Source organism: Clinocottus analis, unplaced genomic scaffold, assembly GCF_023055335.1.
Source record: "Clinocottus analis isolate CAN_PGR_092001 unplaced genomic scaffold, fCliAna1.0.p SCAF_13, whole genome shotgun sequence".
Classification (NCBI taxonomy): domain Eukaryota; kingdom Metazoa; phylum Chordata; class Actinopteri; order Perciformes; family Cottidae; genus Clinocottus; species Clinocottus analis.
Window position 1 is genome coordinate 4,239,052 of NW_027175854.1, and position 21,730 is coordinate 4,260,781.

A 21,730-nucleotide genomic window follows, 5' to 3' on the forward strand; every position below is an offset into this window, starting at 1 on the left:
CTGGATGTTATGTGTGTGCATATGCTCTCATATATGGAGACAAATTTTCTATTTAGGAAAAACAACTTTCTCTTCCTGTGAGAAACATTACTCACATTAAAGACATCTCAGGCATTTTGGTTGCAGAGGGAAATGTGTTAATGTCTGACGATGCATCATTCTGGGGAAGGTTATACATTAATAATATTCTATATAACATGTATGGCTGTCTCATTCGTTCTTAGAATTAAAAACCCTGCATACATCACAGTGATGTCTTGACGCTAATGATGCTTTGTGTCTCCCTTTTTTAGGTCAATGAGTGGAACAAAAACGACGAGCGCCTGCTTGCCGCGGTGGAGCATGGCGAGGCGGAGAAGGTGGCATCACTTCTTGCCAAGAAAGGTGCCAGCGCTGTAAAACTGGACGGCGAGGGCAAATCAGCGTAAGCATTCTCACTATTGTCTCCAAAAGGATAAAACAAAATGTAGCACAGATGTAGCAATCAAGGACATTAACTTTTTAGCACAGAGACAATAGTCTGCCGTGGCTTTTGTAGGACGCTAGGGAATGCGGCCGCAATCAAAAACGAAAAGCACTTTTTTTTTATTGACATCTGCTTCACTGACGAGGATACAAACCAACAATCTGTGTGGAATTAAAAGAGCAGTCTCTCCAGTTTGCAGCCTGGTTTCGTAATATCTGACAACAAGTAAACAACTGTGTAAGTTTTCAGGCACAATCTGGGACTTGGCTCATGCTTTATTAACACATATGTGATAAGACAGTGTGTGAATGTGGTCAAGTAAAATTGGTATTTGAGGCAAACATTATCCAGTCTTGGTGCTTTTCTGTGTTTTCTTTTTTTATGTTTTTAGAGTTTCTTTTGGTAGCAGCAAATGCTTAAAATCTCAAGTCTTGGGCTCATGTAACTACTCTACCGCTCCACAGCACGTTGTTAAAAATGAATGGCCAAGTTAAAAATACATCTGTTTTTCGTAGTTCCTGAAAGGTCGACATTTTAAACCATTCATTCTGCCTCCCGGACATTCAGGGTTTTTTTAGAGCCAGCTCCTTTCTGCAGAGGCCCGTGACGCCCGTTGCCTCACCAGTAAAGATTGTTGATAACACAGGGGCTCAGTGTTAATATTTGACCTCCTTTCTTTTTCTGAAACGCAACACCCGCTGACCTCAATGTGTTGAGTGGCTCACGCAAAGCCAGGAACACCAAAACACAGGAACAAATGCAAGGAGAAACGAACGAGCAGATTCTCACATGCCGAAACAAACACGCAGGTTTTTTGCTTCATCAATATTTCACATCATTGCTCTTTTGTGTGTGTGTGTGTGTGTGTGTGTCTCATGCATCCTCACAGCTTTTGTAAATCACGATAAATGTGGTAGTTTGGGATCTTTTGCTCCAATCTTTTCAGGATGCATAAAGTCTACAGTATTGTTGTGCGAGTGTGTAAGAGTATGTGTGTGTGTGTGTGTGTAACAAGTACACGCGAACACCAAGGGAATGCTGTGCATGTGTAGTGTTTTTTTTCTTCATTCTGCTCGCCGAGCTGGAAACGGGTTGTATTGATTGCCTCCTGCACACAAAAAGCACAAACTGACAATAAGGCGTAAGAATAAAGAGTTGTGGTTTTACAGTCTGCTGTATGAGCATGTTGATGCCACACTTTTTGCAAGGAAGACATTTTCAAGTTGGGTTTCCCACATCATGAGATGTTTAATGTTACTCTGAAAGCTTTCAAATATGTGAAAAGGTTGTTGTACAACCGTCTCTGCTGTTCTGATTTGAAGTTGATCTTTTCTCTGGGTTTGTCTTTAGTCTTCATGTGGCGGCTGCACGAGGACAGACAGACTGTCTATCTGTCATCCTGGCCCACGGAGCTGACCTGTCGATCACTGATGCTGCAGGTAGGTACTGTAGTTGTATACAGTGTTGATAGAACATATGGGGGGTTGACAAATGTAATGATTTCTTTAATAAATCCTCTAAATATATAAGTATGATGTTGTTTAAGATGCTTTCTTGAGGTCATTTTCATTTTATCCAACTTGTCACAAAGGTCTTTGGCCTACTGACGTTCTTAACTACGGCCTTTCTTGATTTCTATAAAGGTTTCAATCCGTTACACCTGGCGGCCAAAAACAATCACACAGAGTGCTGCAAAAAGCTCATTCAGGTGAGGCACGATATTCAGTTTTTTTGTTTAATATATTGGCTGTACAGTATTTTAGGTTCAGGGAAATGTTTTCAAGATTTGTTGAACAACAAAAAGTGCAATAAATATGGAACACATATTTAGTATTGAGTACATATTGAGTGTCTTGTCACCCTGCAGGACTTCTTCCTGGATGCGTTATGTTGTGTAGCCAATAAGGAATGTGTGAAAGCAGAAGCTTGAACCAAAGGAAACCTACACCCTGAATAGTCTCACTATTCTGTTGTGTTTTTAAATCACAGCGAACTCAGCAGGATGAGATAACTTTTGAGTTTTGGGAATTACTCGGACAGATTTAATGTTAAAGTCATTGAGGGAAATGTGAGAATTCACCAAATCAGGAGGAAAAAAAGAAACAGCCAAATTAAAATGTCTTGCATCTCACAGACGGCTGACACGGAGAAGTGTATTTAAATGCATTTAATAATGTGCAACATTGTGTACCCGTCTAACGATCTCTGTTTCCCCTCAAGAGTAAATGTCCCATCGACGCTGTGGACAGCTCAGGAAAGGCTGCTCTGCATCACGCTGGTAAGTGTCTCAGTTCCCGAGGGTTAATCAAACAGAAGTGCTTTTATCGAAGATTAGTCTGCTGCGACAAGGACGTGGGAAAATATCTTGTGAGATTAACTTAAAGCTCTGATTTAATTGGGATGAAATTTGCTACCATATATGGAAGTAAGTGATTAAATGTGTCAAAAGTTCCCATAATACTCGTGCAGGTTTTTATTCAAACGGTGTGTTAGGGATGGGAAGAGTCTCACACGTGTCATAATGTTTCCATGAAGCTGCCACTTTTACAAGTGTTGTGTGTGTGCAACAGCACAACTACCATCAACTATCACGTTTTAGTCTTTTGGAAATGAGAGCAGGAAGCAGATGAGATGCATTTCTCCTTAAACTAAATCTCGACCACACTGCTATCTCTGACCTTGTCTTCTTTTTTTTATGATCAACTCCATGACTTCCTTTCTGACTTTGTGTAATCTTCAGCTGCCAGTGGGAACATCCAGACAGTCCAACTGCTGTGTGAACTGAAAAGTCCCATCAACTTGAAAGATGCCGTATGTACTTAAATTATTATTCCTACTTTACTTCTTTCTCAGACTTTATTTTCCTGGCAGGGTAGTGAGGGGCTCAGGATGACAACCACAGAATTGCTCCATTTAGTGTCATTCATATAATTTTCTACTGTGTTATTTCCAGAGAGGGATTTGCTCTCGAAAGGCTGATCAGGTGTATTAGTCCTGTAATATTAATAACACATAAGTACATGTATTTTTCCAATATCTTCTCTCCCTCAGCACAGTTTGGTGTGCATCCTTTTATGCACTTATTAATGTGTCAAGAGACGTAAAACAATCATGTTTTGAATTGGTTTCAGCTGTTGCTATAATATCTATATTATAATATAAAGGATCCTCATTAGCTGACATTTCCTCCTGTTTTTCCTTCTCTGTTTAATGATTGATTAATGTACATTGTATGTGCATGTATGGATGTGTGGATGTCTGTGATCTTGGGGGTCAGTGTACTTTGGTAACTCTCCGGCCGCAGACATGTGGTCTCCATTGCAGTGACGCTCCATGCCTGTGGTTTTTACCCAACTGGGGTGTGTGAGTGTGATATCTTGTGTGTGTGTGTGTGTAATAGAAAAAGAGAGAAAAGAAATGGAGAGGAGAATGTGTTGTCCATTTATTTCTCTTTTTTATTATCATGCCAAGCTGGCCTGAGGAGATAAACACACTCAGAGTGGTCTCTTCGCCGACTAGAAGATGTTATGTTTATTCCTCATTAAAATCTCCATGCATTTCCTCCTCATGCTTGTAAAGCCTTAGACAAGCGGATTTTAAACATTGTTTAAGCTCCCACTTTGTACCCCGGGCTGTAAGGGTTTTAAAGTTTAATGTTTACGAAAAGTTATAATTAGAGCAGCAATACTTTTTAGGTTCTCTGTGACCTTTTACATGTGGTCTTTAAATATGTCTTCCTAATGCAAAACTTGTTGAGCAAAATGCTGCATTGTCCGTCCCATTAGGAAACCTGCAAGTTCAAATGAAGCATTTCACTCCAAATGTGTCTCCAAAGCGTATATATTTATGATTACTGACGCAGACAACAAACCATGTTTTGTAACTGCAAGTTTCCCGATGACAAGAGGACACAATCTGATCAGTCCTTTCTCCAGCCATAAACATCTGCAAATATGTATGCGAGCAGCTCTGTTTGCTGTTAGCGGACATGGAGACGAAGAACCACAGAGTGGTCTGGAACATATTGCTGAGCAGAACATGCCAGCTCGCTTCAGGCACACGTCACGGCTGTAACACATGCCTGTACCTGATCTATATTTGACTTGAATAAACACACGATAGCGCGATATCGGAAGAAACGGAGGAACGTCTGCCAGGTCTGCTCACAAGCCTCGGACAAAGAATGTTTATAGGAAATCAAGTAAATGTAAACTTAAATTCTGTTCGGAGACAGTGTGGTGTAAATGCTTCCTTATGTTTTTCAATTGGAAAGAAGTATATTTTTCTCTTACTTAAAAGAAAGTCGGCCGTGACACAATTCACAGACGTGGCCTGGCAATGGTTTGGCATCGATGTGTTTGGTTTGAGTGGGTCAAAGAATCTTGGAAGACTACAAAAGGAACATGAGTTATGTAGCTAAAGACATACAGAGTATAGTCCGAACAATACTTTATGTTTATGGCTGATACCATGAAGATATGTCTACCAATAGTAATTTATGTTCAATGTATCTGCAGTAAGGTAACGTTGGCCAATGTGTTGCCCTGGACTATATCGTTCTAGCTCTAAGAGAGTTATGAATAAATATGACCGAAATGAATATGTGATGACACAGGCAAGTCGTGCACTAACTAACATGTCGGCGGTCATGCGAGTTCAGCAGTTTGTCATGAAGCTCAGAGAGAACATCCTGATAAAAGTAAAGCTCAGTGGGAGTTGGTGTCCTTGTTTGTGTTAATAACAGTTTGCAGTGCAGCTGTAGTCACATTGTGAATCATAGCTTCAAGACTTCTACATCACAACATGACGGGGTCGCATGTGGACATCCACATACTAGGGAGTAGTTTGGTGAGTGATTTATTTCATTCGCCGGTGATAAAATACAAGTTTACGGTCTTCAGATGGAGCTTTTAGCAATGAGTCCTAACCGAGCAGAGAAACCTGTGCTGACTTGTGCGAGACAGGACGGTAACAAAATTATTCTGCCACACAAAATTATCATCATTATACATTTATTTCCTAATCGTTAGTTTTTTTATGGGTGTCCTTCTTGCTTCAAGCCTTTGTAATTATTGAAATGAATCTAATTTACTTTTAGTTTCAATGGCTCACGGACATGAGCAACATGAGGACGGGTCACAAATAGACGTTGCTTCTCGTTACAGAGTCGCATGCTAAGAAGGCTGGTTACAGTATCCCTCAGCTTACTCCATTTAGCAGCGCATAAAAGGATAGAGCTAGCACAACGGACACTTTCATTTCCACTTGAGTGTCATTTTTCACGTGTGGTATTAAAAAAAAAAAGTAGTCCGTCACATGTTGTACTTATAAAATATTAATTCACAAGGCTGTACAAATACATGCAGCTGTGTCCTAATCAAGTAGCCTTCACCACAGAGGGTATATTTTATTATGAAGGTGGGTATTAAGCTTACAGGGGCATGTTTGTGGGCCTTTTCTTTGATTGACAGGCCTCTTAAATGATCACATTACGTCAGCTCAACAGAGTCTTTACCTTGTTGCCCTTATTTGGTCTGCTGCCTGTTCGAACTGACAAGACGGCAACAAGTTGTAGCGCAGACAAACATTTATACACCTGCGTTCTCACTTTCATCCACACAGACACGGAACCTATTACCCTGCGGTGAAAAACAGATTTCTGTGTTTTAGATTCACAAAAAGAAACTGTTCAGTAGAAACGCAGACCGGGCAGAGCAGACACGGGGCTGCTAAAGTCTTCAGCAGAGCTCAGAGGAACCCACAACATAGTTTTGTTCTCTGCGGTGTGTCGGAGCAGCAGCCTTGTAATATAAAACACAAAGCTACGCTGACACACTTTTCTGTTTCTTGACAGGCTTTTGCTCTCTTGGACATGGACTTCAGATCTTTTCCCCCCCCCCTTTTTATTTCTTATAAATGAACTGTGGGAATGTCTATTTATACAGTTAAATATTGAGTTCTGAAGTTATCTTTGTGAAGATGATGTGGCAGCAGCTCCTTCCAGGCTGTACGCCGCCCTCCACGAGCCCAGCCAATCACATGTTTTGGTTAGATTTAGGTCATAGATGGCTAAGGTTAGGTTAAATGCCATGCTTGGGGTTAGGATCTGTCAGTCCTGATGAAAAATATGGGATTGCGTTGCATAACGTACCGCCTCAGTTTCCCAACCGAGGGTAATAAACTCTACTGAGTCAGCACCCTCATTTAGAACTGCAAATCCATAATTTCCAAAAAATCTAAGACTCTTCAGAAAGTGGAACAACTTTTGGCTTTCGGTTTATCCGCTGCGAAATTCATTTGAGAGACATCCACTCCTTTTTCACATGGATCTGAGATTTCTCTCACCCCACAAACGCTTGACATACTTCATGTCGAGGCCCATGTCCTGATGTCACAAGAGACAAGTCATGTAGGTGTGTGTTATGCTGGTTTGTTGTCCCTCCATTGGGAAGCTTTCAGTCATTTCTAATGTGTATGTCTGTTTGTTCCGAAGGACGGGCTCACCCCTTTGCTGCTGTCAGCCAAACACGCTCATGCTGAGGTGTGCAGCACTCTGCTGGACTGCGGTGCTGAAATCAACACTTCTGACAACAGTGGCAGGTACAAGCAAAGTCAAGACACACTAAAAACTCTGAAATGCCGGTCCAGACACTCGTGCATGGGAGTTAACTGCAGCTGCCCTTCACTAAATAAGCAGCTTGATACTGAGAGTGGTGTAAAATGAGCACTTCAAAGCCTCATTTTGGACGATGGCTATAGATGCTGCGTTGGTAATCAATATGTGTTCTGTTCTGTGTTGCAGGACAGCCTTGATGCTGGCTAGCGAGTCAAACGCCGGTTCAATTGTCGAAGTCTTGGTTCAGCGAGGGGCAGATCTGTCGGCTGTAGATTCACAGGGCCATGATGTCGTGCACTACACCAAGCTTCTGGAAAACTCTGAGGTCAAAACTGCACTCAATGCCGCCCTAAACAGACTACAGGCCGCTGGTAAGAGTCACACACTCGCTGTGTGGGCGTTGAGGCAGCAGACACAAATATTAATGTGTATTACTTTATTGTGATCCTTCTTTTTTGCCTTATGTAACTTACTAAGGTGCTACATATGACACTCAGAGCATATCTCGTGCCACCACACGACTCTTAGCTTGTCAAAAGGGAGCCTGTGGCTCACAGCTAGCGGTTCTCGCAGGGCAAACTAGGGCGACAGTGCTGACATAACATTGTTTACCTCAAGGGGAACCAGAGGTTGTGCACAACACTTCCAGGACAATACTCACATGCGCTTCTGTGCATAAAGACACATACAGTCGGCCCGGCTACGTAAGCGAAGTACAAGTAAGCTTGAGTTACAACACACAGAGGGAGAGGGACTTCTAGACATTACTCCATTGCAGCTTTACAAAGCAAATATTCTTTTGATGCTATATTAATGCTCTGAATATTGTACAGAGAACCGTTGAGTATGTTGCATTGACTTAAGTTATTTTCTTGAAACTTGATCTTGTGTGGACCAGCTGTTTTCTCCCAATACACAAACATGCACAAAAATGCACCACCTCTGGGTGGCAGAGCTGTGTGCGGCGCTGGTTTTAAAGTCAACACTGCCACCTGGAGGCGCTCTCTTTTATATGCTTGGTGTAAACTTCTCTCTATGAAAGCAATGTCACATGTAGTAAAACATTGTAATGTCACATGTAGTAAAACATTGTAAAGTATCAAAATATATTCTGCACATTTTTTATGTTCCTTTTTTTTTCTTTTTTTTTTAACAGATTCGAAGTCTCCGAGAAGTCCTCAGGTAACACACAATAAAAAAAAATTGACTTTTCTTTCGAGGCCCTCACAAACAGGCAATTGCACTTACTAAAACATCTGAATTTAAAACAAACATCAATTATTAATTGTCTAAATTAGGTTTTAGTACTATAACGTGATTCATAGTGAAAAAGAACAGAAGCCAAATTTCAGTTTCATGATCAAATTGTAGTTTAGTTTGTAGCTTTTCTCATGTGTTGATATCAAATTCAGCTTCTAGACTTCTTACTTGCTATTTTGGGAAAACAAAACCGAGGTTTTACTGTAGCTCTCCTCTTACTAACCAGCACTCAATCCCTCCTTTCTCTCTCTTTCCTTCGCCTTTCTTCTCTCGTCTCTCTGCTGGCTCCTCAGCATGATCAAGTAGCTAAACTAAGTGATGAACGGATCACAACCCCAAAAAAACGAAAAGCACCTCCACCTCCTAATAGCCCACTGCAGGTAAAAGCATGTCTCTCTTTGTATCTATCTGCTTGCATCAGTATGCCACGCTTTATATTATTGCATGTCTGCAGTATATTCATCAAAGAAGTAGTCCTTCATTTATTTCTGGGACAATGTATCATCCAACAAATGAGTTATCGTGACAGGCCGACTCCTACATCATAGTATCTGTTATGTTACTGTTCTCTGCGTCAGTCAGTCTCACATTAGTTGATGCTTTGCCAAAGGATAACAATGTTTTTATTTCATGTAATTAGTGTGTTCATTTCATTTTATATACTAATCTGCCTTCCAACAAACACATTACACTTTATTTTTTTATTTTTTTAAAGCTGCTCAAGACCACATTTTGACATTTGAATCCTGCAAACAATGTTTTATGAGAAAAACTAATCTTCTTCACCCAATCTTCAGAGCTCTGGACCCTCTTCTCCGTCAGTCCTCATCTCTGCTGGGACTCCTGGATCCAACAAAAGTGACACTCCAAAAAGATTCAACTTCAGGGTAAAATAAACCGCATAATAACAGTCAACATAACTCTTATAATAAGCACAATCAGAAGCATGGCAGACTTTATTCCATAAACTGTTGTTTAATCAACAACATGGTTTATTTAGTGCGTAAGTCGTATTTAATAAAATAATTATATGTTTTTAGATGGTTACAAAAATATCCTATAAGCCCTTAACTTGAAGAAAAATCCATTGAAGTGGTAATATAATAAGAATAAGGAAACTCACAGAATCCATCGGAAAAAAATCTGCGTTTTACCACTTATAGGTTAAAAAAAATAAATTAAAAAGGCTTCAATCAATGATAAGGTGTGATAAATTTATGATTTGGTTAAATCTCAATATAGTTCAAGAAGAGACTCTGACAACATAAGAGCTAACCACTCTCAAACCCTAAAGATATATCAATATTAGGTAAATAAAAAGGTCAAGTGTCAATGTTGATTGAAAACATGCAAAGATGTTTTCAGGAATGACAAATATGCAACACTCCTCGAACTCCAGAGGGAGACATTTTGTTGATACGTATCTTGTGATTTATATTACAGTAAAATCTCAAGTGCCATTAGCTAAATTCTTGCCTTTAACCTTCATACCCTTTTCCCTCCTCCTCCTTCTCGCACCTTTACTCTCTTTCCTCAACCATCTTTTTCTCCTCTCTCCTCCCACTCTTCTTCCCCGCTACTCCTCCTCTTTCCTCATTTCAAAGGAGGATGAGGTTAAAGGAACGACTCTGAGAGAGGAGGTTGAAAAGCTCCATGAGGAGAGAAGCATGTTGCTGGATACAATCGAGGACCTGAAGCAGTCGGTGGAGCAGACGGCGACGGGTCCCGAAATGGAAACTAAGGTGACTATATTACAGACAGCAGATTTGAACAGCTTAGAAGTAAATTATGTCAGACTTTTAGTTTGAAAAGTAGAGCACATGCGCTGCAGATCATGATTGGTGAACATATTGTCGATGAATCTTCTACCCAATCCAACTAAAATGTATTTTGATTAAGAGAACTTTAGGTCAAATGTATATTTTACATGGTGGCTATATTGATACATTGGTAGCTTTTTTTCTCTCCACTACAAGCATTTCTGGTTGTTAAAATCTTGAATCAACATTGCTTTTGTGAGTGTAATTCTATACTCTGACAACAGACAGCTGTGTACTGCTGAACCTTTTCACCTTGGGCATTCTTGAAGGAGGTCTAACCTAAGCTTCAGACGTGTCAAAACTCGTTTTTGTTTTCCAGTCGGTCGCTAGTGGTCCTTAACGTTGCTTTTCTGTCTCTGCGTGTGCCTCTGCATGCGAACGTATGTGTTGACAGGTCGAGCACAGTTTTACAGCATCTGCAGCTCTGGTTTCTGCTCTGCAAACCAAGATTACGGCTCTAACTTTGGAGAATCAGCAACTTGCGAGCAAACACAAGGTATGTAGCTCATGAGTTAACCACTGAATGGACATAGTCAAGGTAACACTGTATATACGAACCTAAACTAGAGCAAAACATTCACACAATACTTTTTAAAGTTCTGGTTTATTTGGATATAACAACGCAGTGTAAAATAATGTAGTTATTAAAAAAAATAGCAAGAGCTAATTAAAAGAATACATAAAAGTAAGATTTTAAGAGAAAAAAATAGAAGCACAAAAAAAATGTATTCACATATTTATTTAACTCTGTCTCACTTCAAACAATACTCACATTTCAACTCTTATTGGTCATCCCTCTTGTCCACAATGGCTTTGAAGAGATCTTCTCATGCTTTATGTAAGTGATGGGGGAGACAATTATAATAGACGTTTAAAAGATAGATCACCTATAAAATGTCAGACAAGAAAACATTTCCCACAACCCAAAGTGATTCATTGATTCGCTTGTTCTATGCAACAGTCAGTGTAAAATCAAAACATGTTGTGTTTACTATCATAGATGACAAAATGAAAACAGTTGCAGCCATGTTCTGTCAATCAATGAATTAATACAAAACTTCTTAAAAAAAAGATGAATAAAATCAAACACTTGGGTGCATATTAGGAAATTGAATACCCTCAATAAAAATCTGTCTGTCTCACAAAACAGACCTCATTAAAACTATCAATTTGAGCCAAAATGCCAAACTGAATGTGATCATTTTCTGCTTTTCTTGGTCTTGGCCCCTCTCTACGTAATGACAGGCACAACACTTTAAATCATGCTGTGCTTTAATTGTGAGATTTACTTTTTTTTTTTAAAAATCCCCCACCTCACAGAAACATCCATCCCTCCAATTAAGCGACGACCTGAAGGACGACAGCCGTCCGGACAGCATGGCTTCCAACTCCTCCTTCCACTCCACTCAGGATGAGTTTGATTCTCTACCACACGTGGAAAGGGAAGACGGTTCAGGCGGCGTTTCAGTCGGACGAGGGGAAGAAGAGAGTGACGGCGGGAGAGGAGGGAGCAAAGAGGAGATCATACTGTTGAGACAGGCGCTCGAGAGCGTTCAAGTAAAACTGCTGGAAACGAGGAAGGAAAACCGCTCGCTTCATGCCCAGCTGAAACCTGAGCGAGGCAGGGAAAGAGAAGAGGATGAGAGCGTGAGGGAGAAGGGAAGAGAGGAAGAGCTGATGGAGAGTCTCGCAGAGCTTCAGGCAAAGCTGACAGACGCTCAAGAGAGATACCACCACGCTGTGGAGGAGGTGGAGGATTTGAGGGTGCAGATGGGAAGGGGAGGAGGTGAGCTCGTGGAGAAACAGGAAGTCCAGAGGAGTACTTCATCCACGCTTGAACATGAGGTGAAACAGCTGAGGGCCCTGCTCGTCCAATCGGGATCCGAGCAGGAGAACGCAGCTCGACGCATCAGGCAGCTGGAGGAGGCCCTGACGAGGGTGGAGGAGGAAAGATGGAGCGTCAAGGAGAAAGAACAGAGGACTGCACAGATTGAGGAGCTGAACAAGGAGGCACAAGAGGAGATTAGGATGCTCCAGGTGAATATGGGCCTCTTTCTCTCTCTGAACTTCTGTACGACTGAAAGGGGAACTCCAACGATGTTACACATCAAAGTCTGTTCACGGATCTCGGGGTATGCGCCAAAAAGAAAAGTCAAAAACTCTCCATTGTGAATGCAACACTAAATTGGTGGAGTACTCTTTGAATGTATAGAAAAGCCACAGATGATATTGCTTCAACATTGATTCCTCTATCCACTATCTTCCAAGTATTCTTTGTATTCTGCTAGCTGTACATCACTTCCATTTTTCCTCATCAATTTGTCCCGTCTTGTGGTTTAGGAGGCTCTGAGGGGCACAGTGCCAGTTGAAGCAGCAGCCAAAGACTTTGAGGAAATGAAGGCTGAGCTGAACGAGGTAATTGCCGGGCTGCAGCGCCGCTTGCTGGAACTCTCACACTCCTTCAGTGAGACCAAAAGTCAGCTGAGTGCTGCTCAGAAACAGCTGGCCGAGAGCAGTGGAGCCTCTTCTCCCTCCTCAGAACAACAGCAGCAGGTCCAGGTGCTGAACAGCAAGGTGGAGGAGCTGCAGACGCTGCTGGCCGAGACGGAGAAGAAGCACTCGGCTGCTCAAGAAGAGGTTTCTCTGCTGAAGCAGGAAGCAGACGCTCAGGCAGAGAACTCGGTGACCCTCGCCGACCACACGCAGGTGATGTCATCCCTTGGAAATGCCATCAAAGAGTTGGAAAGCGAGTCAGAGACATTGAAAGAGCAGCTGCACCAGAAAATCTTGCAGGTGGAGGCTCTCCAGAGCAGGTAAGGAACATGTGGTTGATAACTTTGTTTCTGCTTATACTTGAGATGACAGCTTGATGTGGTCGGTGGGGCTTTTGAAGTGGTATGAGTAAATTTATTTTAACAATTTGCAATTATGAGGTACCTCTTAGGTATTTGCATATATGTGACATGTCAGAGGAAAATGGGTTACCTTTCACTCCATAACTAGTTTACATTCCACTTGCTTGTGTCCATTTCACAAAAGGCTGACAGCAGAGAAAGATGTCAGCCCAGAAGATTCTGTCTCCCGCGCTGAGCACGAGACGACTCAAGCGCAGCTGGAGGGCGAGGTGAGCCACCTGACGCAGCTCCTCCAGGGGGCCCTCAGAAAGCAGGACGAGATGGCTCTGGAGGCTGCTAACGCATGGCAGAAGGTGAGAAGAGACTTCAACCGTTGATGGATTATTATTTTTCCATACCCTGTATTTCTTCAAGCATACCGATCCACGCTCTTATCCATCCATCAGGCACGGGATAATTGCGCAGACCGGGAGACTCTGCAGGAGCTGATGATGTCGAAGGAGAAGGAGAACCTGACGCTCACCACCAGGCTGGCTGAGGCCCAGGATGCTGTGTGTCAGCTCAAACAGCTGGTGGAGAACCACATGGCCTCAGAGAGAGAGAAAAACAAGAGGGTATGTGCTAATCTGTTTGCCACTGTCACTATGGCAGTACACATCCAGCATCGTACGTGAGAAACACTATTTTAGAGATTAGTCGTGATGTATTTTCAGGTATCAACGCAAACCTGGGAGTCTTATCTGGACCTTGTTGTTTTTCTGCAAGCGCAAAGATTCTACAAAGTTCATTGTTTCATGAAATGCATGTTTTCTGTCCCCCCCCCCCCCCATCAGATAGATGACCTGTCGCGGGAAGTGGGGAAGCTGAAGGATGCCTTAAACAGCCTATCACAGCTCTCGTACAGCTCTGGTTCTCCCGCCAAGAGACAGCAGCAGAACCAGCAGCTAAGCCAGCAGCTGGAGACGACGCAGCAACAGATCAAACAACTTCAGTACCAGCTAGCTGTAAGATTCGGTCAACATATTGTTGAGATGGAACACACAATAGTTACCGTTTTTGAAAGCGTGCACGGTAGTTTGAATGATTAAATGTGAAGGTGGAAATGGATTTACCTGATGATTTCTTCGTAGGAGTCAAAGAAGCAGCACCTTGAGATCGTGTCAGTCTACAGGATGCACCTCCTCTACGCTGTCCAGGTATGTCCGTCCTTTAGGTTTTATTGAAAGCCTGCAAGTGAAGTTTTCATCATAGGGAACAACCAAAAGCATGAGGAAATATGTTATTTCTCACTTACCAGTTGGATATAGTTTTTGTTTAATTAGAATTAGAATTAAAGTAATGCCTGTGCAGACGTCGAATTGGGATGAGACAGAGAAATTAGTTTTAAAGGTGTGACAGCATACTGTATATGTGATAGAAAGTAGTTCCACTTAAACCTGTTATCCACTATTGTATTGGTTTGGCAGCAGACCTCTCAAAGTATGGACAAATCAACGCATAAGTATGGGTTTCAACGCAAGTTTTAAATATATAATGTGGGTGGCCTTTTAAATCCCTTTAGTAATTAAGGTGTATCATTTGTGTGAGTTAACTGAACTCGTGCTGTGCGCTCTCAGGGTCAGATGGACGAGGATGTCCAGAAAGCCTTGAAGCAGATCCTGATGATGTGCAAGATGCCAAGCCAGGCCAAGGAGGCCTGCTAGGACACACTGGGCCCGGTTCCCCTGGAAGCACATTGTGGACGAAAGTGAAGTGAACCGCTTCCCGTCCGAATGCACACTTTGCTTGTGATGAATGCAAGCCGGGCCAACATGTGGTGCCTCTGGATAAACCTTGAGTATTTGTTGCGGAGGAATAGGTTTACAACCATGTTCATTGCCTTTGCTTATGTAATTCTGACCGACTAATATCATCAATCTTATGATGGAAAGTGCTTTTGGGAAACCGCAGCCCGGCATAAAGATACTTGTACATCAGCCAATCGACAATTCAAATGAACGAGAGAACCAAATGGTTCGAGCGACGCGTTTAATCTCAGTAAGTGCATGTTGACACTACACTGTCAATGTGCAGTAACCTTATCTCACATGCAGTCGGACCAGCGCGATAATGCAAACGTGTGTGTACTCTGACATATAAACATACACGTACAGTGTGTGTGCGCACTAATCAGACCACGGAAAACGGTGCGTTTCATGCGGTTGTTTTTTTTGTTACAATGTGCGCTTCGAGGAATAAAAGACTCACTTGGCACTGCTGCTGGTAGTATCTGTTCTATGATACAACGGTGTTAGTATTATTTTACTTGTTGTCTAAAGGTTTCATGGTTGTCAACATTTTCCTAATGCAGCGTACATTGTGTGTCCTCTTAACAATGCATGTGACTCAACGCCAGCACAGAAATCACAAAGAAATGTTTTGGTTTTTTTTGGGGGGGCCGCACTTCTATGAAGAAAAAGCATGATACCGTTTGTATTGCTATTTTCATATAAGCACAACATATACTTTACTAAATTGTATTACATGCCATGTTTACTCAAATACTGTATTTTATTGAAGACATTTGATAGCTGTATTCATGATGGCCTTGTTTTGTGTAAACAAAATTAATTTTCCTTGAATATAACAACGCACTATTTTGTCTAGTGACACCTGAATTAGTCTATTTTCCTATTATTATTCCTATTTTACATATAAGAGGTTGAATCTGATTGTCTCCTGTAATCAGACAATCTTTTCCCTCGTAACAACAGTATGGGCTCAATACTTTTTGTCTTTGACTGAAGAGGAGAAGTCCTCTCTCTCGTCTAATCTTCCACTTCCTTATATGAAAAGCATGCAAACTGTGTTGGCTGGAAGCAAAATGGTCGCGTCTGCTTTCCCGTGCCTGGAACCAGAAAATATTCTTCTGGCTCTGCAGTCATTTCAACTGAGACCGACTTTAAAAATCAGTAATTCTCAATTGTCATACATGCCAATTTCACCAGGCTTCCTTATTAATTTATTAACATTTACCAGGATTGTTTGAATGTTTTCAATCTTTCAGTTGTATTCATATTTTCTTAGTAGGTACAGATGTACACTGTGCAGAATACATTGGTCTTAGAGGCTTCTGAACTGTTCTCACGTCACACTCCTTTGCCTTCGTACTGTACTTAGAGCCATAGGCACTTAGATATCGTGCTTCTTCTGAACCGTGTTTAGATCTATTGAGAACACACCTTAATGCTACCGCTGTTAAACTTCAGTCAGATTACATTGATTTGTATATGACTGACAAACTCTCAGCCTCGCTCCTCTCTCAGGAACTTTTTTTTTTTACCGGACATTACTCAGACCCTAAGTAGAGCTTTTGCTTTATTTCACAGCATGTATAATATCATAAACCACGTAACTCTCGCTCTCTAGGCCTTGACTGAAATGTTTTGTAACAAGAAAGGGAAAAAGAAATGAACAACTATGTTTGGCTGTTTTTGAAGTGACATGAAACAAATACTTGTTTGCCAAATGCTTTGTTGCCCACATTAATACATTTTCAAGAACCTGTGCCGGTGTGTGTCTGTTTTATGTTTCCCATCGCTTGGATATCAAAACGAAGTGAAAATGAACTTGTGTTAGAGAAAGCTAACCATTTAATGTAAAACCCTTTCATAGCATTTTATCACACCCTGGTTGAAATGTGTCATTGTGTCACGCATGAAGCCACAGATTAACAAATCTGATTCAGAAGGCCACACACACCTCTTCTATCTTTGCATAGACTGTTTCAGATCTTCAAACATTGAATACAAGCCACAGACATCTGAATGAACACAACATATTGTTTTAAAAACTATTATTTTATTTGTTAAAGGGACAAAGTAATCCAACACCTTTTATTACCCCATGTGACAAAGTTATTGCCACCCGAAACTTAACTGGCTGCGCCACCATAAGCAGCAACAGCTGCAACCAAACTCTTTCTCTACCTCTTTCACATCGCTGTGGAGGAATTTTGGCAAAGCGTTCTCTGCGCAATTGCTTTAATTCAGCTCCATTGGAGGGTTTTTATGCAAGCGCCTGTTTAATGTCCTGCCGCAGCCTCTCAGCTGGTTTCACCTCTTTATGAGGTCACTCCAACCTTCATTTTGTGTCTTTTGAGCCATGCAGAGGTGGACTTTGTGACCCTTTCCAGAGCGATGTCTTTCTTTTGATTGTGTTGTGGTGTGCTGCACGTTTAGACCTTTTAGCTAACTCCCCACTGCTGGATAGGTGCATATGAATAACTGTTTTAGGTTTAATTGAACCCGGTTATCAATTGATTTTGATCCATTGGTTGAATGAGTAACTAAGAGGGTAATTACTTTTTCACACGAGGCGTTGGATTAATTTTTTCCTTCAATAAATTATCATTTAGAAACTGTATTATGTCTTTTCTCAGGTTGTCTTTGTATGATATTCAATTCTGTAGAAAAATCAGGAAGGGGTCAACTACTTTTGTATATATTTTCAAACAGCGGACTCAACTTTCTGTCGAGAACAAAAAGACACACTTTTCCCAAATCACAACGCTCGCACAACCTATTTCTTCCTGAATATTTTCTAAAATATAACACACAATGACCACAGGCCCAACACCAGTTCTCAGGTAGACAACGAGACCTTTGGCTTCTAGATGAGGAGATTTAAATAATAATCCAGTGCTTTACATCAGGTGGAGATGTTGGGGTCCATCACAATTTTGGTTGCATTAAACTTTTGCTTACAAAGACAGACGCTGATACTCAATTATCCTGCACTGCACCACAATGTCCCCTCGTTCATTGTAGAGTCAAATCAAAGGTATCTAACTTTGTGGGACAAGCATTTGGTGAAGTGCATGTACACCTTAAAACTGAGCAGGTGGTACATGACCACTAGATGGCAGTCTTTGCAAAAGAATTGGATAGTTTATCTCTTATTTAGTGTCATGTGCTCAACAATATCAGAGACGGAGCCTCCCATTCACAAGGTTTACTGTATCAACATGAAGAAAATGGGACATACATAGTCCAAGTTGAAATTGAGGATAACATTTTCAAATATAATAGTATATATAATAGTATACATTTAGAATAGACAGTAATTGTAAAAGGAATACACTAAATATAGCATTCATATTCACCAGATCTCAACCTACCTCCTATGAGATATTTGGCAGCATTAGACAGATTCATCGTCACCACCATCAAATACCTAATAAAAGAATATATTTTATAATAATAGTGCTTTATCTCTCCTGTAGAGTTATAGAGATGTGCAGGATTAATGCAAAGGAAGCTGTTCAGGTGGCTCGTGGTCGTCCAAAACCTTACAGAGTCACATTTTTGGGGGAGTTTACTTTAATTTCTTCCCATATATAGCCTACATACTTTACAATGGGGGCTAATGTGCAGATCCTGTTCTTGTTGTCGAGCGCATGCATTTACTAACCTCTACTGGACTCACAGTCAAAAATATACACTTTGAGTTTCAAATACGAGGTGAATTAAAAACAAATCTGATCCATTTTTTTTTAAATTATTTTCCTGTTGTGTTAGGCACACCATCTTCCATGTCAACACTCTGTCCTCCCTAAATGTCCACTCAGCTTTTCCTCTCAGAAGTCCCGCCAGCCCGACTCTGAGTAATTTATCTGCCGTTCTGTTTCCTCTAACCGGTGGCACAACCACTTCGTTTCCTGCCCTGGCCTTGTGTTTGGCCCGCTGGGCAAACACACACATGCGCATATGCACGCCATACACATTCATACAAACACACACAAACACATACACACACACACCTCTGCCTTTACACGACATTGACTTCCTGTCAATCTTGCTTTCCCACACGTTCTGCCTCAGGCCGCGCAGGCGAGTGGAGAGAGAGAGATCTAGTGCTGTGATCATAATCCAGCTCGGACCCATATTTGTCAGGCATCCCAGTCTGTGAGTGACAGGATGAACTCTGCTTGGCTAAACAGGAATATTATATAATATTTGCTAATCAACAAATTTTTTTAAATTAACTATTTTTGTGTTTTGGGCGGTTTTGTTTGCCTCAAAAGAAAAAAAATCTGTTGGCTATTGTGGGCTCTGGGAAAATGTCAGAAAACGTATATCTACATATGAAATGATAATATAATTGATATACTGAAGAAAAAAAACCTTGCAGTTGAATCTCTGATGCTCTACTTTGAAGCAATATTGTTTGTTGAATTGTAAAAATGTTGCATGCAATTTGACATTTTCCTGTAATACGTCATGACGTTGTTGTTTTTTTAAATGTTTGAACACTTGCTAATCCTGACTACAATTTTCAATAGAGCATTTGTAATGATAAGGCAGTGAAGTTAAAGGCGACGATGTATTTAGCATACAGAACACATAGACAGCAAGAATGCCAAGAAACAGCAAACGCTTGCGTTACCCAGAGATGAACCCTGAGGAACCCCAGAGCAGAGACCCGGTATTTTGTGACTGCCATACTTTCCAAAAAGGATAAAGAAAGACAACTTATGAGATATTAATGCAAAAAAGATTTGGAATTGATTCGGGATAAATTCTGTGTCTCGAAAAGGAGTTCAGAAATGAAGTGGAGCGCTTAGATAATGTTAGAAATAACACAAGGTCAAAGCAAAGAGGAAGCCTGGCTGAAGGAGCCCATTCAGGGGGGAAATGAGAAGAGGTTGGGGCCAAGAAAAAAAAGCATGGCGAAGTCAAGAGCAACAGATCAGGAGAGCGGGACAAGTGTATATATTGAATCACTGGAAGGATGACTAATTTGCCACTGAGAGACTCCTCTGAAGTGGCGCACAAACCTGTATGAGATGCCAAAAGCATGAGAGGAACATGCTGAGGAGGGAAAGAGGAAGCTGTTGATGAAGAGGTGACTCTTCCAGTTTGACAACCATGACTCGCGAGTGATTAAGCACGGCAGCAATAAAGTAGTGCTGTTTCAGCTGCAAAGTTGCCACTTTTACAACCTTTTACGTGTCTTTGCAAACAAATTGTTTCTCGAGCGCATTTCCTACTAATCAAGGTTTGCGGGCTTTGTAAATATTGTTGAATGGGTTCTTACAAATGTGCGTCAGAGGCCGTGTGCTCGGTCTCGGTAAGCAGCTCTGCGTTATCTGCTGAAGTGCTGCTACTTGTATCAGCCAGGATGTGTCGTTTCTGCCGTTTCTTGAATGAAGTATTTCCACATTTCGTCGCTGATATTTAAGTCATCTGATCCAAGAATCATTCAGCCAACTATGATACAGAAATAGTGAATACCGCACATGCATGTGCTCACACCAACACGTGTAACACTGCAAACCTTTTTTTTATATATACTCTCTGTCAGCGCTTGGGTCCTGTGTGCAAGTCCAATCTGAATGCTGGATATTCGTAAGTGTTGTAGTGGTATTTGGGTGTTGTTTAACAATATGCTGCTAAACACACTCTACTTTTCTGGGAAGGTTTTTCACAAGATTGTGAGGTCAGGCACTGATGTTGGGTAATGAGGACTGGCTCCATAGGCGCCGGAGATCATTGTCTTGCTGAGGCTTTTTGGTGGGGCTGAAACAATCAGTGGGCCTGACGTAACGGTCACATAACTGCGTAATCCTCAGGTGTCCTACTACTTTTGGCCATGTACTGAAGTTCATGGCGCGTCAATGAGTGTAACAAATCTGCCAAACAATAACCACTCATATCAATTCACCAAAGACTGTCAATTATGAAATGTGCTTGTCAAATAATGGGAAAATAGTACAGTAACGCTTGCAATTACGTTCATGGGGCAGAGTGGATTTATCTCCAAACTACATTTCACTACCAGACACATAGAGCCAGGCCTTTTCCGTACTCTAAGTGTTTACACAAACGATATGCATGTCCGTCTCCATCGACAAGAGATTATTTGATTGTTGACCATCTGTTGACCTACAGTTCAAAATAATGATATTGTGATATGTAGCTGGGCTAAGTGCCTCTGAGTAATGCTGGGGACAATTGGCTCTTGGCATCCAGGCTTCTATAAACATGGGGAGGTTTTGGTATGTCAGTAATCCCCGTCATGATAACTATTTGCGTGGTTGCAGTCATGTTGTCATCAGGGAACTTTTAAGTATCGCTGATCCGCGGTTCTCTCATTGGCAGAACATTGTGTGTTTACATATGTATTTTTTTTTATGGGAAGTCTGACAGTAATGAACATAGTGAAAGTGGAGGAACGAACCCGAGAAATCAAACAGGTTTGACGCGTTTCCAAATTCACATTTTCATTCCTGATAACTGCTTTTCAGCAACTGTCGACACATTACAGCCTTCACGTAATCTCTCACTTCTTCAATCTCTCTACCCCTTCACTGTTTCTATTGCTTTCCTTCCTCCTCCTTCTTTTCCTTCCTCCTCCTCTCCCTTTCTTTTTATCTCGTCTTTTGGCCGCAGCTCTCTATGGTTTGTCAACATTGTTAGCACGCTAACATTCCATCTAATACAACCACATTTTATTGTCAAGTAATTAACTGATGTGTGCAACATGCTGTTGCTGCGTTCAACCATTAAGCCACCAAGCCGTCAAATGCTCTCAGTTTGTCTAATGCAGACTGGCCTTGAAACAAGACTCTGCAGTAGACGAATGGAGGGGCGTAAGAGACGCATGCAGCTTAATTGCTGCAAGATGTAACCTCGCCTGCAGCCTACTGTGGCCCACAAACACACTCGCACAC

At 41.4% G+C, this 21,730-nt stretch overlaps 1 protein-coding gene across 1 annotated transcript in view; it reads left to right on the forward strand.

Annotated features, from left to right (window-relative positions):
- Window positions 1-16,563, forward strand: part of rai14 (retinoic acid induced 14) — a 33,993-nt gene extending 17,430 nt beyond the window's left edge. Inside the window, exons 3-21 of the mRNA XM_068573554.1 lie at window positions 294-424; window positions 1,817-1,905; window positions 2,110-2,174; window positions 2,687-2,744; window positions 3,207-3,277; window positions 6,960-7,066; window positions 7,269-7,453; window positions 8,239-8,264; window positions 8,636-8,722; window positions 9,140-9,229; window positions 9,947-10,084; window positions 10,557-10,658; window positions 11,483-12,199; window positions 12,503-12,975; window positions 13,202-13,370; window positions 13,464-13,631; window positions 13,851-14,021; window positions 14,148-14,213; window positions 14,634-16,563. Coding sequence (XP_068429655.1) covers window positions 294-424; window positions 1,817-1,905; window positions 2,110-2,174; window positions 2,687-2,744; window positions 3,207-3,277; window positions 6,960-7,066; window positions 7,269-7,453; window positions 8,239-8,264; window positions 8,636-8,722; window positions 9,140-9,229; window positions 9,947-10,084; window positions 10,557-10,658; window positions 11,483-12,199; window positions 12,503-12,975; window positions 13,202-13,370; window positions 13,464-13,631; window positions 13,851-14,021; window positions 14,148-14,213; window positions 14,634-14,720 — 3,000 coding nt within the window. The 3' untranslated portion in view covers window positions 14,721-16,563. The remainder of the gene's footprint in view (window positions 1-293; window positions 425-1,816; window positions 1,906-2,109; window positions 2,175-2,686; window positions 2,745-3,206; window positions 3,278-6,959; window positions 7,067-7,268; window positions 7,454-8,238; window positions 8,265-8,635; window positions 8,723-9,139; window positions 9,230-9,946; window positions 10,085-10,556; window positions 10,659-11,482; window positions 12,200-12,502; window positions 12,976-13,201; window positions 13,371-13,463; window positions 13,632-13,850; window positions 14,022-14,147; window positions 14,214-14,633) is intronic.
- The last annotated feature ends 5,167 nt before the right edge of the window (window positions 16,564-21,730 follow it).